This window comes from Pipra filicauda, unplaced genomic scaffold, assembly GCF_003945595.2.
Source record: "Pipra filicauda isolate LSUMZ 115617 unplaced genomic scaffold, ASM394559v2 scaffold116_size3395265_pilon, whole genome shotgun sequence".
Classification (NCBI taxonomy): domain Eukaryota; kingdom Metazoa; phylum Chordata; class Aves; order Passeriformes; family Pipridae; genus Pipra; species Pipra filicauda.
The window spans coordinates 3,312,582-3,329,300 of NW_024103618.1; the positions used below are offsets into that span (position 1 = coordinate 3,312,582).

The following is a 16,719-nucleotide window of genomic DNA, read 5'->3' on the forward strand; positions in this document are numbered from 1 at the left end:
AACTACTTTTCACATTTAAAAAAGCTTAACGAACTTTTATGCTAATGATTAGATAGGTTTTACAGCAACATTGGTAAATCGATATATGTTTCAAACTCTCATAATTTCTCAAAGCCTTCAGGAATCACAGAGGAGTTAATTCTGGAGCTGTCTGGCTTGCTGGGGCTGCCAGTTTATATGAAAGAGCTGTGCTCCAGCCTAGGATCTATTAATCTAAAATTTAAAAAAAGGAAGGTACAACCTCATTGTTATCACAGGGTTATCAAGAGGGATTCTAGCTGGCATTGACTTGCTGTATCAGAAGTGTATTTTTCTCTCTTCTCATTAGAAATGTTGTGTCTTATATAGAATAGATTCTACAGATTATTTATGCTGTAAAGATTTAGAATAAAAAAGGTTTTCATAGCTCTGAGAAATAAATTGTTTGAAACCACTAAACTAGCCAATTTCCAAATGCATTTCCATTCAGATACACAAATAACAAGTCCTTCATTAGGGCACCAGTTGTTCGATGACATTAGCTGAATCTTACCAATATTATTGATCTATTCAATGCTTACTTCAGTAAGCAGTCCCATGGATGTTTAAAAGCAATCTTTCGAATTGACTGTTCAAAGGAGCTGGTCCATAAATGTTAAATCACTTTCAGGATTTCAAGCTGAAGTGAACTTTTCAAATATATTTTCACCTATTTCTCCAAGGTTATCATTCTTATCTCCAAATCTGTATGCATTGTCTCCAAAGTCTGTAGATCTCTCTCTCCTTTTGTTCCACACCTCCCCAAATATCAGCCTAGTGCAAGTTGGCTCCAGCAGACAATGAGGGGAGACAGCATTACCTGTCCTAACATACTGCCAACAATACCACAGTGAGAACCGAAGAGAGGAACATGTGGGCTGGCTGCAAAGCCAGAGAAGAACCTTTCTGGTTTAAACTTACACTTTTTGGACAAAGATAGAAAAAAGACCTAAGAGAAACCTCCGCTGCTTAAGACATTTTCTTTTTCTTCTATAATCCAAACAGAATATAGACAAAAGAACTTAAAGCATTCAATGTAATACATTGGAAAGGGCAACTACATTTATCACTATGATTATTAAAAGTAAATGAAGTGGCAAGGTTCAAACCAATTCACCTTTGTTTCCCACTTACTGCAGCTATTTATAGCCAGGCAAAGCACATGGAATATTGTTGCCACTTTGATTTTGAGATCTAACATTCAGCTAATGCTTGTGAAAATAAGGCACATGATGCAGGGCCACGCGGAGTTTGGCTTCATGTGATCAGGGATGTGCAGGACCTAAAGGCAGGCCACCAACCGAAAAAGCACTAATCAAGGAGAACAGGGAGAAACCTGTCACAATAACAACATCACATGTTCCTTGATAATGCTTCAGTGGAAACCTCTCATAGCATACTCTGTGTTGCCTTTTGCATCTTTAAGAAATTGAACTGTAAATCTTCCAAGTATATATATAAAAAATTTCTAGCTTGCTTTTTTTTCCTACAGAAGCAGAAACCAAAGACAACTGGAAAATCTGTAGTTCACTAAAAAATTAAGTATTTCAGTATTATTTTTCTCCTCCCTAGAATTAACTTGATGAGACTAGCACCTAGTAAGAAATATGATTTTAAAACACTATTTGAGTTTTCAACTGTTGGTGCGCTAACAAAAAAGTATTCCATTTTGCAGCAGAGGAAGGATTCACCATCAAAGGAGACTGGCTGTCAGAGATGAAAGAGAGTAAAGAAATGGAGAGAGCCATTTTAAACATATAAGACAAGACTTTCATCTCATGCTGGACCATGTGGGACAGTGCTGTTAACCTTGGGAAAAAAACTGACAGGAGTGAAAAAGGAAAAAAGATGAAGAAAAAAAAGGAATAATTTACCTTCAATAACTTTTCTGATCTGTACTGACATATTTCAAGAAGTCTACATTTATGCTTTTCCGTGGGTGAAGGTTTTGCCATGTGTTCCCTATGTATTTCTGTACATCCAGAAGTGTTGATACGGGTTTTTTGACAGTCCGTGTGTCCTTCGCCCACTTGCCTGCTCAAGTGCTGTCTTTGGATACCTGGGTAGAGCATAGCTGGCCAATGCATGGACTACTCCTTTGCCTGGGTCACCCACATACCTTTCTTTCACCTCAGCAGTGTGTGACACTGACTGAAAAAGCAGTGTTAAAGCCAGACGTTTCTGTAGTTTGTGTTATTTCTGCCTGAAGAGCAGCTCCACTCCAATTCTGCAGCTACAGAAGCGAGTGCTCCCAAATCCTCCTTGTCAGTCGTCTCATTGGTGCTTGAAAAACTCCCTCTGTGGAATTCCACAACCTCTTCTCCGCAATGCATTTGTAGACTAAATTCTCTTTTCTCTTTGCAAGTGCCTTCCTTACACTTAAGTGATTTTTTTTCTGAGAACTAAATGGATTACTTTTTATCTTGCCCTTGAGGGACATGAAAAACAATTGTTCACAATCTTTTCTGTAAGAACCTTTTCCATGTTTAAGTTCCCTGTCAGCTTTCTCTTTTCCATACCAAATCAGTCAGTTCTTTCAAGTCTTCCCTTTGTGTCACAGCATATACTTTTAAGTCTCACTCTAGGTGCTTTGACCCTTAATAGGTGGCAGCCCAGAGCGGGCTCAGCTGATCTCAGCAGTGCGAGCCCCGTTGGAAGCGACAGCTTCGGTGCCCACGGAATCTGCTGTTAACATCTCCAGGAACTCTCAGTGAGGATTTTAGAGCTAGGCAAATGGCTTTGTACCTGTCTTTTAAGGGGTGCTCCCTCCGCTTCCAGGCCCCAGCTTGGCCGCTTCCCCCCACTTTCCTCCGGACCACACTGCCACCTGGGTTTCCCCAGCCCCACGGCGCCGATCCCTCGGGGTGGCTCGGCGGTGCAGAATGCTGCCCCGCGAGGAGGGCAAGCTCTCCCTCACCACAGCACTGTGTGGTGGCCACTGGGGTCTTCCTTTCTTAAATCATTTTGTTCAGGGATCTCTATGTCGTGCCCAAACGAAGCAAACCGGGGCGCTCCCCTTACACCGGGGGGCGGGGGTAGCTGCTCACCTGCGCCCATCCCCGCGGTGCGGGGCGGGGGCGCGGGGCGGGCAGCGGGGCGGGGCCGGCTGTACTCGGCACCCTCCCGCGGGGGCTCGGGCATCTCTGCGCGCCGGGCGGTGCGAGTGGCAGCCGCACCGGGAGCGGGGGGTGGTGGTGGAGGTGGAGGCGGCGGCATGGAGGGCGCGAACCTCGTCCGGGAGCTGGCGCACGCCGCGCTGCTGCTGCTGAGCCTCTTCCCCGCAGGTGGGAGCCGCGGGCGCGGGGGACGCGGGGGGCGCGGAGCCCGGCGGGGCCGGGGCCGGGGCCGGCGCGGGCGGCTGCGGGGAAAACTTCAGCGCTGGCGGCCCCTTCCAGCGGAGGTCGAGCGGCAGCCCACGATGTGTCCAGCATCGCCCCGCGCTGCCCTTGCTGGACGCCCCGCCGGGGAAAAATAAAGTCCTTTGTTTGCTGTGCGCGGGTATCTGGGGCTAGGAGAGGCGCAGGCAGGGACCCCTCCATCCCCTTCCCCCGCCCCATCTCCTCCGCCGGGCTGTTTTGACAATAAACTATCTGGTGATCGGTACAAAATGTCCCCGCGGTTCAGTGCTCGTTGAACAATGGGCAGGAACGAGCGTCCTCCGTCAGGTGTCCAGCGCGCCCCGGCGGGGTGAAGCCTCCCCGGCGGGCTCATGGGCGCTGTGCCCCGAGGTGTGGCGCTCGCCGCGGGACGGGGCATCGGATCCGGCATGCTCTGGCACTGACGGACTATCGCGGTGAAGGGGAGGGTGAGCGGTGCCGCTCAGGCCTTCGGGATGTCAGCCGGTGGTAAAACTTTGGTGTGTCGGAGGTTCCCTTCCACTCCTTGCTAAAAAGGGGGTTTACCTGCCTGACCTGACAGCCCTGGCGTACAGGGCTAGTGATTTTTAAATACTGCATCCGGTTGTAGCGCAAAGTGTAGGGCAACTTTGCACATGGCTTTCGGAGTCGCCGTGCAACTCCTTGCCTGGTTTGTAGGCTTACGAGGAGTTTGGCAGTGTCCAGAGCAAGGTGCTGTAAGGAGGTCGGTGCTAGACCCGTGGAGGAATTTGGCCCTGGGCATATAAGTCTGAAAGCAGATAACGTGAAAGGTTATTTTACTACTTACCTCAGAGCAAACTGAGGATCCAGGGAAGCGATGCACGGCGTTAGGTGTTTAACGTCTGCTGCCACCAGCAGAGAGGAGCCTTGCAGAGCACCCTGTGTGAGACAGTCAGGGAGGGCTCCGTCAGCCTCTGCCCATGCTGCTGGGAGCAAATACAACTAAAACATTGGGAACTAACTGTGGTGACAATTTATATTTCTTTTTGTAAGCAGTTTACTTAGGGATGTGAGGGAGTCACTCACTAATTTATGAATATTTTTGTTTGTAGTTTTGTTAAGGTAACTTTTTGTGTTTGCTCCCTTTTGTTCATTGATAATCTGAACGAGAGTGTGGTATCTGAAAATTTGGACTTTCCTATTAAGAAATATCCACATAGGGCTGCAAAATGCTTTGGCCACGGGGATGGGAAAGTCACCTACCAATGAGCTATTCCTAGAAAGAAATTTAAAAAATATTGAAATGATCAATACCTGCCAACTTTCTTTACTTCATTTATTTCTTACCTGCACTTGAATGTTATCCCTCATCGTATGGTTAGACTGTCCTTAAAGAGAGCTTGGGGAACAGGTCACACTGGCAGCATCTCCCGGAAGACAGAGATGCAAGTTCCAGAGTATTGGAGAGGTAAGGAGGGAACCTTTGTCATGATCCTTCCTGTTGTTCTGGATTCATACACTTAACCTGTGGGAGACTTCACCTCAGGGGTACATCAGACAAACTTGTGTAAACAAAAACACACTGTGTTGTAGGCAGAAATTACTTGCTGCTGCAAAAGACAACTGTCTTTGGGTATGTACGCGTCTCATCTGCGTATCGCACAGATGTGTGAGTGTATGAGTATTCCGGGCTAGTTTTATGCTGCTGGAGGAGGTATCAGAGTGATGGCTCCTGTCCTTGCAACTGCCTAGGGAACATCAGAAGTGACAGGCAGGACAGAGCTAATTTGCTGTTCTGGATTGCTCTGGAGCTGGCATGATCCTAGGTTACTTTTGGGTTTGGCTCAGTGCAGACACTTGGCCAGGATAATCTCCCACATTCCCTATTGAGACCTATCCTGTTTATCAGTATACACGTTTATATTAAGTATTTTTCTTTGGCTGTTGGTCAAGAGCTTCTTCCTTTGGTTGCAAACAGGGAAGGAGGATGTAGAAAACAGAGCTTAACATAGCTTCTCAAAGGGTAAACCATTCATCTCTTCTGTCCATAGCCCCTTTCTACTTTTTGTTTTTCTTGCATCCTAACATATACTTCCACACTTCCTTCCATTTGGGAATTGCCTAATCCTCATTTTGATGCAATATTCTGGAATGATCTTTTGTCTGCCTCTTCTGTCCTCTCTCAGGGCTTGCCCTGTCCCCCACTGCCCAGTACTCTTACAGAGTCTCTGGCATTTCCATCCTGTGGTCATGGAAGACTGGGCCTGGTTCCTTTCAGCATCCATCAGTGCAACCTTTTTTTTTCAGTCAGCTACAGAGTAATAGGAGACTCTCCCTGTGCCCAGAGGGAAGAATGTTTTCGTGATGCTTCCTGCTACCTGTCAGCCATGAGAGAGGAGGCTTGAAGGAGGAAGATTGAATCTGATGAGGATTCTGATTGCTTTCACTCAGTCATTGCCTTGACCCCCCTCAAGCCATCTGAGTATCCTGCCCTCCCTACTCCCTTGTTTCCATTTCTGTTCTCTCCTTCTCCTTTTCCACCCTCCCTCATGGAAGTGCAGATTCTCCTGTACAGAAATGTGGCCCAAGGCCACTGCCAGAAGAGGAGTGGGAATGTCAAAGATTGCTCAATATTCAACTCTTTTTCCTGCGTTACAACCAGGAACCCTCTGCCAGCAAGTGCGTAAGTGATTTTTGTTCAGGCTTTATAATAAAGAATGTGACAAATTTGGCAAGAAGTGAGACTCCCATTTGCATCCTGTTTAAATACCATTCATAGAGACTGGAGGCATTTCCATGTGCTTATTTTGCCAGAGAGAGCCTCTTGTCAACAGATGACAGCAGCTGTAGTACTGTTAAGTTTTACTGGCTCTCCGTGGGTTTTCCATCCTGCTTCAGCTCTCCCAGAAATCTATCACTGATTGTCCAAACAGTAATGCTTCTTTGCAGGTGCCTGAATTAATCACAGGATCCTGTGTCACCTCTAGAAGGGATATGCTGCACCAGGGCACAGGTGGAATTGGAAGGGATATGTCTTTAGCACATGTAAACACAAGCTAGGACAGGTCTTGGGAGGAACATCTGAGTCATATTCAAGTCAGTAGGAGGTCCTTGTAGTGTAATTTGTCCTTTTCATTCTCTGGTCCGTTCTGAGAGACTCTAATGATACGTTTATAGTCTTTTGATTTCTGTCTGAACTATAATTTGGATTGTGCGAGCTATCAGAAAGATTTTTAAGGCATATCTGGAGATGTCAAACTAAATACAAAATACTAGACATTTGTAGTTTGAAGGAAAGCTGCTTTCTAGACCGAACAGTAAACACCCTGGTGTATTCTGAAGGTAAGGAATAACAAATTCTGGATAAAAAGAGAACGACACGGCATCAAAGAGTTTCAACAACATACATGTTTATCTACAACACACAACGACTGATATAATCTCATCAGTTTTGTAGAAGAGAGGCAGTAATTGCTCAAGGTTAAGCCACTTCTCAGCTTTTTTTCTCTGTCCACAAAGATGAATGCCTTTGCAGAGATCAAGTGTTGCACATTGTCTTGCTGTATGGTTGTGACACATGATTTTACAGATGTTGTTTTCTTTTTCATCTTGTACAAACATCTTCCAGGATTTTGACTCATTTCCTTAAGTCTCTTTCAACTGTTCAGAGAATGGCTAGAGGAAATGAGGTCTGATATCCTAATGCATTATATTTACTGTAAACACCCTCTCACTTTAAGTATAAAACTTTGGTTTTTAAAAATTTCTGAATGTCTTTCTGACTACTCCCCACTCCCCTTGCTGATGTTTGTGTCCTTTAGAAACTTATCTTCCCTGGTTCAGACTTTTCAGCCATAACAGGGCTTAAGGTGTTCATTTTAACCTTAGGCAGGAGAGAAGAGCTGATGGTAAAGACATCTAGTAAAAGTGGTGGATTTCACACTGGATTTCAGTGTGTTACATATTTTGCACATTTATTAAAAAAATCTGAAGAGAATGCACATAGAAATTACTAGACCTTGCAATGAAAGGAATTTTAAAATTACTACTATTCTTCTATATTATTTTACTGCAGAAGCATTGTGCTTGGCTTTTTCAGTGACTCTTAGGAAACCAGAAAGGTTTTTTCCAACAGGACCCTCTTTGACAATGAATCCTACAAACAGTCATAAATGAACGTAATTTTATGTGTGTTAGCAGTCTCCTTGGCTGGTTGCCAAACCTAATGACAACTGAAGTGTATTGTTTGTCCACTGGCCAAGATTGCTGCCGTTAGTGATAAAAGCGTAAGGAGAGTGTAAATATCTGTGTTTGAAGGGAGAATGTGACTCCTCTTTTCTAGGGTATACCAATTAGAAAGCACAGTAAATGTTATTCTCTCAGTGGATTTACTCTAGGGGATTATATTGATTTATTCTGAAAACATAAGTTTTCAGATTTAATGGATTTTTAATGATATTTTTGTGGGGGTTTGAAAAATTGAGCCAGAGTAAACCCATGACAATTTTTCATGTCCAAAGAATTTTTATTTATTTTTTTTTTAACAGCACAGCTCTTGGCTTTCACAGCAAACAGGCATGTAAATAACAGAAAAGTTTCTAATGTTGCTATTATGCTATGCAACTCCTGGGATGCTCCATGTGGATCCTGGAAATTAAACTAGAATGAAGCATCACTGATAACATGAGCTACAGGGTTTTTTGTCACTGGGGGTGGGGAGCGTTAAATGTCTATAATTTTAAATGCCATCTTGACAGTTGAATCTGTGATCACATAACATGATCATTAAATATTTGATACGGAAAAGAATTCTCTGGTCAACTAGGCACTGACAGTTGTAAATCTAAGTGATAAAGAGGATGCACAGTCTGATTTAAATTAATAAGAGATGAAAACTGGCAGGGAAATGTGAAAATCAGAGAGATGCATCTCTTACATGTTCTTTGGGAACCTGGCAAATGCCATGTTAGTCTTGCATCTCCTTTCTTTTCCCATCAGTAATTGTTTTAAGCTAAGCAGTGTTCCTCTGCTTATGCTGGGTGAACATATTCCTCATGAGGGATCAGAGAACTGGAGCACCTCTCTTATGAAGACAGGCTGAGGGAGTTGGGGTTGTTCAGCCTGGAGAAGAGAAGGCTTCCACTACCAAAAGGGGCCCCTACAAGAAAGCTGGAGGAGGACTTTTTACAAAGGCACGTAGTGGTACGACAGGGGGTAATGGCTTTAAACTGAAAGGGGGGAGGTTTAGATTAGGTGTTATGAAGAAATTCTTTACTGTGAGTGTGGTGAGATGCAGGACCAGGATACCCAGAGAAGTTGTGGATGCCCCATCACTGGAAGTGTTCAAGGCCAGGTTGGATGGATCTTTGGGTAATGTAGTCTAATGGAAGGTGTTCCTGCCCACAGCAAGGGGTTGAAACTAGATGATCTTTAAGGTCCCTTCTAACCCACACCAATCTATGATTCTATGACATGGAGTGGACTTCTTTTACAGAAAGGCTTTGTGCAAAAGTCACACAGGAGAAAGAAATCAAGCTTTTGGGTTATAACCTGTCATTCAGAGCTTGCATGCTTTGAAGGGGGAGGAAACATCTCAGTGAGCTGGGTAATAGAAATATTTTGGATGTTCACATACCTAGACTGCAGAACTGACTAGATTCCTGCTGAAGGGTATCACGAGATTTAAAACTTGCTCTTGGCTCTCTTAATCTGTTTTTTGTTCAGGGCTTAATGGCAGCAGTTATGTCACATGTCGAAGGTTTTGTCCACAGCCCTCAGGACTGGAAACCTCACTCTTTGCTGAATGAAATCTGGCTTTATCATGCATTCACCTGCCTCCTGCAGCCAGGTTTCTAAGAGACACGGCAAGTGTTGGGAAGCTCCCACAGAACTGTAGGAGTAAGGCTGGAGGAGACCTGCAGAAATCTGGTCTATCCCCTGCTCTTCCCTGTAGTAAAACAGAGCATGTAGACTTTGTCTAACCTGCTGTAAGGCAGACTTGTGGTGCAGAGTCTACCACGCGTTTTTTCCAGCACATAGTTGTTAAAGGTCAAAAGCTTCTTCCAATACCTGACCTTTTCTCCCTTGCTGGTTGCTTAAGTGCATCCTTCCTCCCCCCCCCCCGTCTATTGGATAGAATGAACTTCTGATCACTGTGCTATTTATAATAATATTTTACACATTGACAATGTAACACTGTTGACTTCACTTTTCTGTGATAAACCTTTTCTAGCCTTTTCTTTTAGTGTATCTTTTGTAACTCCTCGTCCTCTTGTTAGCCCTCTCCGACTGGTTTTCATTTCCTCCGACACAATGTGTAAAATTGATATCTGACTGCACATGAGAAATATAGTTACCACTTCAATAAAAGTTACCTCCCCCGTACTACATGCTCCAATTTGATTCAAAGCATTGTAAATCGGATTTTAATCATGATTTAAATCAGCCAACAGTAAGCCTCGTTTTAACTGTTTTGCATTTGTACTTAATCATTTTGTAAAGAAAGCTTTAACCTCCTTTATTACCATTGAGATAGTTTTAATTAAATATAGCCTTTGCAGTTAGTTACACTTTGATTAATCAATGTGCCTGTATTTAAGCAATTATGTAGCTTGTTATATATACACTCATTCTTCATGTGTATGTTTTAGTATGAAAATAGAAAGTATTGACATTTCTTGTATTAGATAATTGATTTTTACTGATGATATGCATCGATTACAATGAAGGAAACAAGAATTCTGAAATGTTCTTCCGTTAGATAAATAGTACCACATAGAAGCCAGCCAATTCAGAAGAAAAAACTCATTGAGAAATGTTTTGAAATAAAGAATTAACATCTGAAAGGCCTATCTGTAGTCAAAACTGGTGGTTTTGAATCACTATGCTCCAAAAATTTTAGAACTAGTCCATCTCATCCTCTTTTTATTCTTAGAATGGTAATGGAAGGAAACATTCATGAGGTTTTCTTAACTCCTGATCAGTAGCTCCCCTTTGAGTGGTGTAGTTGCTTAATTAAGTGGTACTGAATGAACTGAAATAAAGAAAATATTTTCTCTGCACCTGCTAGGAAACTCCAGATGCCAAAGGCTGGTTTATCACTCCCTATAGGTGCTCAGTGACTGAATTCCATGAATCCAGTAGTTTGATTATCTTTAAAATGTTGGCAGCAAGTATAACTTGAATAATTTTTTCTTTTATTTTTTTAAATGATAAGAGGAGCTGTAAGTTTAAATTTATGTAATTGTATTTTCAGAATCACTGTTGAATATTTTTCCCTTTTAAAAGGAAAATGTGCATTATAAAAATGCTATATTTTTACTTTTAATGTAATATTAAATTAAATATGTGGTTTAATAGTGTGTTTTTACTTGAAGTGGTTCTGTTTGTAGGATTTGTATGCAATTCTGTGCTAGGACCTGATACTGAGGCATTTATTTTCTGCTGCTCAGTGACTGATGGATTCTCTATTTTTGCTGGCTCTTTGTTTACTATTTCGTATGACATGGAAGTGATTTTTATGCCTGGATGAGCATAACTTTTTAATTTTGAAAAGAAATTATGTTATCTTCTACAAAATAAAAGCTTTGGCCCAATAGTGTTCATTGTAACACAAGCTGTTGAAGTTTCCTATTCCATAGTATGTCGAACTTCCAGGTATTATACGTAAAATTGCTGACTTTGCAGTAGTGCTAATATTATCATCCCTAGGATTTGAGGTATGCAGCACAATAAAAGAGGTCAAATGGAAGGAGCAGAAGTAAACCCTGTATTTCTGGTCTCCTTCCGTAATCTAGATACATTCAGAAGTGATGCTGAAATGGGATTCCCTGCTTAGGCAGGTACTCGGGCTGCACCCAGTGCAACGTCCTCTGCGTATCTCTCCTGGAATAGGAGGGAGGACCACTTTTCAATAAGCAGCTAGTTATATATATGCCATGTATATGCAGTTTGTGATAGGGCTTATAAAAAAGAAATAATAGAAACTAAATACAATTTAAAATACAATTTAAAAGCAAAAAATACAAGTGGGAATTCTGCTGACATTGGAGATGAAGTTCAATAGCTGAGTTCTCCATCTCCTTGCCAGAAGACTGGGGAAATGAAATGGATTGTCAGAAATATACCCAAGTCTCGGTATTTAAGACATTTCTAAGACAAAATCAGTGACAGATGTTTCTGGGTGTTAGTGTGGTGTCTGAGGTGAGATTTTTTCACCCGAGGAGGTTTTGAAGAACATGCCAAAGATTCCTCCAGAAGTTGTCCTAGTCACAGTTTCAGAAGGCATGTACAAAGATGCTTCTCTAATACTGGGTACCTCATTAAAAAAATGTTTGTTTGTTTTAGTATGTGTTGTCTGTAAAACAACACTTTTACAAGAATTTTTTACCAACATCTTAGTTAGTGGGAAAGTTTGTGCATTAGTCAGACAAAGGAAATCTAACTTATTGCAGGCTTATTGGAAATCTCTGGATAGATACACTTAATTTATATGGGAAAATATGGAAATATTCTAAAACCTGCTTCCTAAATAGTCACATGTGGCTGTATGACATGTGATGCAATGACTTGTATTTCAGTAATGGAACTATATAAATACTGCATCTTATTACTAAACCCAGTATTTTTTCCATTAATTTGTCATTTTTTTCAGTGAAAAGAGAATCATAGAATCATAGAATCGATTGGGTTGGAAAAGACCTCCGAGATCATCGAGTCCAACCCTTGGTCCAAATCCAGTCCATTTACTAGATCATGGCACTCAGTGCCACGTCCAATCTGCGTTAAAAATCTCCAGGGATGGTGAATCCACCACCTCCCTGGGCAGCCCATTCCAATGCCTGATTACTCTCTCTGTAAAGAATTTTCTCCTGATATCCAACTTAAATTTCCCCTGGCGGAGCTTAAGCCCGTGCCCCCTTGTCCTATTGCTGAGTGCCTGAGAGAAGAGACCAACCCCCACCTGGCTAGAACTTCCCTTCAGGTAGTTATAGACGGTGATGAGGTCACCTCTGAGCCTCCTCTTCTCCAGGCTAAACAACCCCAGCTCCCTCAGCCTCTCCCCATAGGACTTATGCTCCAGTCCCTTCACCAGCCTCGTTGCTCTTCTCTGGACCCGCTCCAGCACCTCAATATCCTTTCTGAACTGAGGGGCCCAGAACTGAACACAATACTCAAGAATACAAAGTATTATGAATATAAGGTAGCTGTGTCTTTTCTACAGAATTTGGTGAACATGTTTGTTAATCTGGCAGTCATTTTTATTCTGTAATCTTCTAGGAAAATGTACAGAACTAAATATCTAGAGAAAGTAAAAAGCAGTGCTCCTCTCTGTGGTATTTAATGTGGTCCATCATACAAGCAATGATAATATAATTACGCAATTACTGGTATATTTTCCCCTCTGGAGGCCTTATGTAGATGATTACCAGTGCACCTTTTAATGAAATTGCTACAATTCAATAAAAATGCTGCCAAGACTTGAAATAATTAGAATTTGCCTTGCCAGAAGTCTTACATCTCCTTCCTCAGTTGAGCCTTTTCCAAATAGGCATTAATTCAGATTGCAAAACGATTCACTGTTCTCCAGTTTTCTCATTTCTCTTCATTAAAACTACCTTTCACTGCTTTTCAGAAAACATGCTTTTGAGCCCCTGTTGCTCATTACAAGGAACATTCGTTCAAAATGGAGGTTGAAAGATACTGCACCTTTTAATGAAAATGTCAGCAAAGAGAAGTGAGAAGAAAGAGCCGTTCAAGGAATAGATGGGGCGCATGACAGCTGAATATGAATACACTATGCATTAGCGTGCTTCTTTATTCCTTCTAGTCCTTCTCCACACTTATTTTATAATTTGTTTATTTATGTGTCTAGCAGCTGACAAAACTAACTGTGGGAACAGCTGCTTAATAAGTAATTTTGGAAATTAAAGGAAGGCAATAATTCAGTAGTAGAGATCAGTCTAAATGTATAAATCTCAATATTGACAAGTGTTATGGAAAACAATTGCTCTTTTTTTTTGCAAATCCTATTTCTGTATATTTAGCTGTCCTGTATTTCTCTTTGAATAAGAATTATCAGGTAGTTGTTTTAAGCATAGGCCATTCAAGTTAAAAAAAAACATGGGTCAGTCATGCTTTGGATTCGGTTTTGTTCATTAGTACATTGCCTGTAGATTCCTTCAGTGGTGGGAAGTTTAGGTATGAGAGACCATAGTGCATCAATGGGGTATAATAAAATTAATAATATAGAATAGGTTGTAGCTCATGACTTCAAGATAAGAGACTGAACTGCTGTGGTGCATATGGTGCTCCTTCAAAAAACAAGCCTCAAAACAACAGAAAAAACCCCAAAGCCATGACTTCTCAGAAAAAGAGGATTCAGGAAAGTATCATACTCAGCCTTGGAAAGGAGGATGGTGTTTGATCCTGCTGTGGCCATTCAGTATTGTGCTAAACTCGAATTATATTCTGTGTCTGCCTTTTACAAATTCCTCTATTAGCAGAGTGAGGAATGCCTGTCAGAAAGGGCGACCTGCTCGGCAGGCAGGGAACAGTAGCCTGTTTCCGTGGCTGGAGTTTCCTCATACCAGCAAGGGAAAACAAAACGAGTGGGGAAAAGGAAGGTACATCTCTGTCTCTGGAAGGTGCAGTTGCTTTTCCCCAGCCCCCTGCCTTGGTGGTGTTGCACTTAAATGGACAAGGCAGCTCTCACGTGGTTTTGGAAGTCATGTGCAGAATCTGTTCTGCTAAGCCTGCTTCCAAAGTACAGAAGCAAAGTATTCCTAGCTACATCACTAATTGCTGTGGCAAGATGCCCTCCAGGAGGATATGCTGGCTTCTACCCACAAGCAAAGGATCAGCCCAAGTGCCCATGCTTATCCTGCCTGAAGATCCGTGAATGTCTCTCTTGGAGAGTGAGATGTGCGGGGGCTGGAGAGCTGGCTGGATTTGTCTTCGTGCCACCTGTCTCTGATGCTGGCTCTTTCTGATTCACCATATCTCATTCAGAGAGCTGCATAACTTCCCTTCAGGTGTAGCTGGGTGTCTGCTCAGTCACCTGAGCTGTTTTCTCTGCAAGGGGTAAGCACCAAGTGCCTTTTACTTGTTCTGTGGAGTGCCCTCCCAGGGTATAATTGTTTCTTGTGGGAGGTCCCTGTAGGAGCAATCCCAGACTGGGGAGCTGAAAGCTTACTGTGGGGCATCACTGCAAAGGGGGACATCTCACAGCCACAGCCATGGTCTGGCTGCCTCCAGTTCTCCATGCTCATGCCTCCACAGATGATAAAGACAACTATTGTTCTAGCCTCCTGCCACTTCCTCTCTCAGGTTTGCCATGGATTGGAATCAGCTGGCTGGTTCCACACTTGCTCTTTATGTTGGAAGATCCCTGTTTTGCCTTGCTGCTTGCAGATGGAGTGAGATTGGCTGTGCCTTTGAGTGCTGGGCTGGCGAGCTCCTGCCTTCTGCCCTCTACAGTGCCCTTCCTCTGCCCCCTTTCAGAGTGAGGGGGCAGGCAAGGCTGGATGAGAAGACAGGGGTTTCCCTCATGCAGCTGGTTAAAAATCAAAGCCCCCATTAATCCTCTCCCCTGGTTTTCTGCTTAGTAACATATAAGCACCGAGAATACAAAACCTCAGAGCAAGCACAAGCTCATGAGCTTGGTGTTTCTGCTTGGGAAAGACAGCATTGAAGAGTCTGTTGGTCAGCAGATAGCACTGGCCCTGTTAGATGGGTTAGAAACAAACTGCTCGGTTCTGCAGGGAAGCCTAATCAGCTTAGACCCTTAAATATGTGTCTGGTGACAGTTATTTTTTGGTCTCTGAAATGAAGCTGGGGCAGAGGAGATGGTCAGCATTTTGTCAGCAAGGATTTGTGTCATTCATATATGCTGAGAGTCTGTGACGCTTGTAGGGACAATCATGTCTTTGGTTTTTTTTGGACTATGTCTTTGAGGAAGACACTAGCATGGGTGTTGGCATGGATGGTTTCTTTTATGAAGTAAGAGCTTGTACTGCTATCTACCTTTTCCCCCGCAGCCTGGCTGAAATGGGTTCTGATGTAGCTTTCAGATCAGATCATTTAAAATTGACATTTGCCATTGCTAAACTTTTCATCTAGCATAAGGGAGAGTGTCTGTTTAGTGAAGTGGAACAAAACAAGTAAGCATATGATAGCATCTCTGCTTTGAAAAATCTGGGAGATTTTATACATCAGACTAAATTCAAGTTGTTTCAGTGCAATTAACATGCAAGTTTGACGCTTTATTTTTTTCCTTGGGGCATGAAATGACAGGACAAAGAAAATATAATTGAAAGGGTTTTACATTCATGTCCATCATAGCATATGTCAAGTGTCTTAGTGGCTTTAACAAATAAGAGGCAGAGTTGGAAGGGCGATAGTCTTCAATTAGACACGTATATAAATACTATAGAGAAGAATGAGCAGGCTTCTGGCTAGAACCTCTGCACTTGTGTAAAAGAGATGTTTTTGCTTCTCCTCTTCTTTCAGACCTGCAGGGGACTTGTGTGTCTGAAAATATGTTCATTTTTTCTAAGAGGTTTGGGTATGCTGAAAGGGAATATTACCTCCCTGCAAGCCATGTCTTGCTGATATCCCCAGACCCTTGCATCTACAACAGTGCTACTACTTTAACTGATAATGCATATCTCTTGTTTCTGCTCTCTTATGTTGTTGTAGATGAGAAACCGCGGTGAGGGAGGTCTCTGTGATAGCCTTTGAAATGAACCCAGTGCTCAGAATGCATAGGCACTCTCCAATTGTATCTAATCCCCACAATCTTACACAAAAGTTGCGGACATTTTGTCACTTGAAGTTTAGCTCCTCTGTGCGTTTATCATAGAACAACATTAACTGCTTTAGAAATCATGGTCAGGATCAGGTCACAGCCAGGTCATAGCTTTCATTGTGTGGTGTTTGTACAGCTTACATGATGATGACTGTGGGGGTTATGGCAACCGCAAGGGGAAAAGGCAGAAGCTCAGAAGAGAATGCCATGCCCTCGCAATGTGTCCCAGCCCTGGGGGAGGCAGGGCAAAGGATTTGCTCTCGCTGAGCAGCAATGAACCTGTTGTCAGGGCGCTGCCAGTCCCATAGGCTTGGCAGAGAGGTTGGTACAGGATGTGAGCAGTTTGTGACTGTACTGTGAAACTGTGCTGTGCCTCTGTCTTGGGAGATATTTGAGAGGAGTTTAATGTGGATGGGGGTGGGATAAGGCACAGGGGTTTTTGTTTTGTTTTATTTTTCTCTGGAAGCTTGTGTTATAGAGCTGCCACAAACTTCTTGTTCCTTTTAATGTTTAGATAAGAGTTGAAAGAGGAAGCTGCCACAGAGGGACTAACCTATTGGCTTAAGGTTGTGCAGG

At 42.8% G+C, this 16,719-nt stretch overlaps 1 protein-coding gene across 1 annotated transcript in view; it reads left to right on the top strand.

Moving 5' to 3' along the window:
* Positions 1-3,220: 3,220 nt before the first annotated feature.
* KIT (KIT proto-oncogene, receptor tyrosine kinase) overlaps positions 3,221-16,719 on the top strand; it is a 57,728-nt gene continuing 44,229 nt past the window's right edge. The window contains exon 1 of the mRNA XM_027735978.2: positions 3,221-3,302. Coding sequence (XP_027591779.1) covers positions 3,233-3,302 — 70 coding nt within the window. The 5' untranslated portion in view covers positions 3,221-3,232. The remainder of the gene's footprint in view (positions 3,303-16,719) is intronic.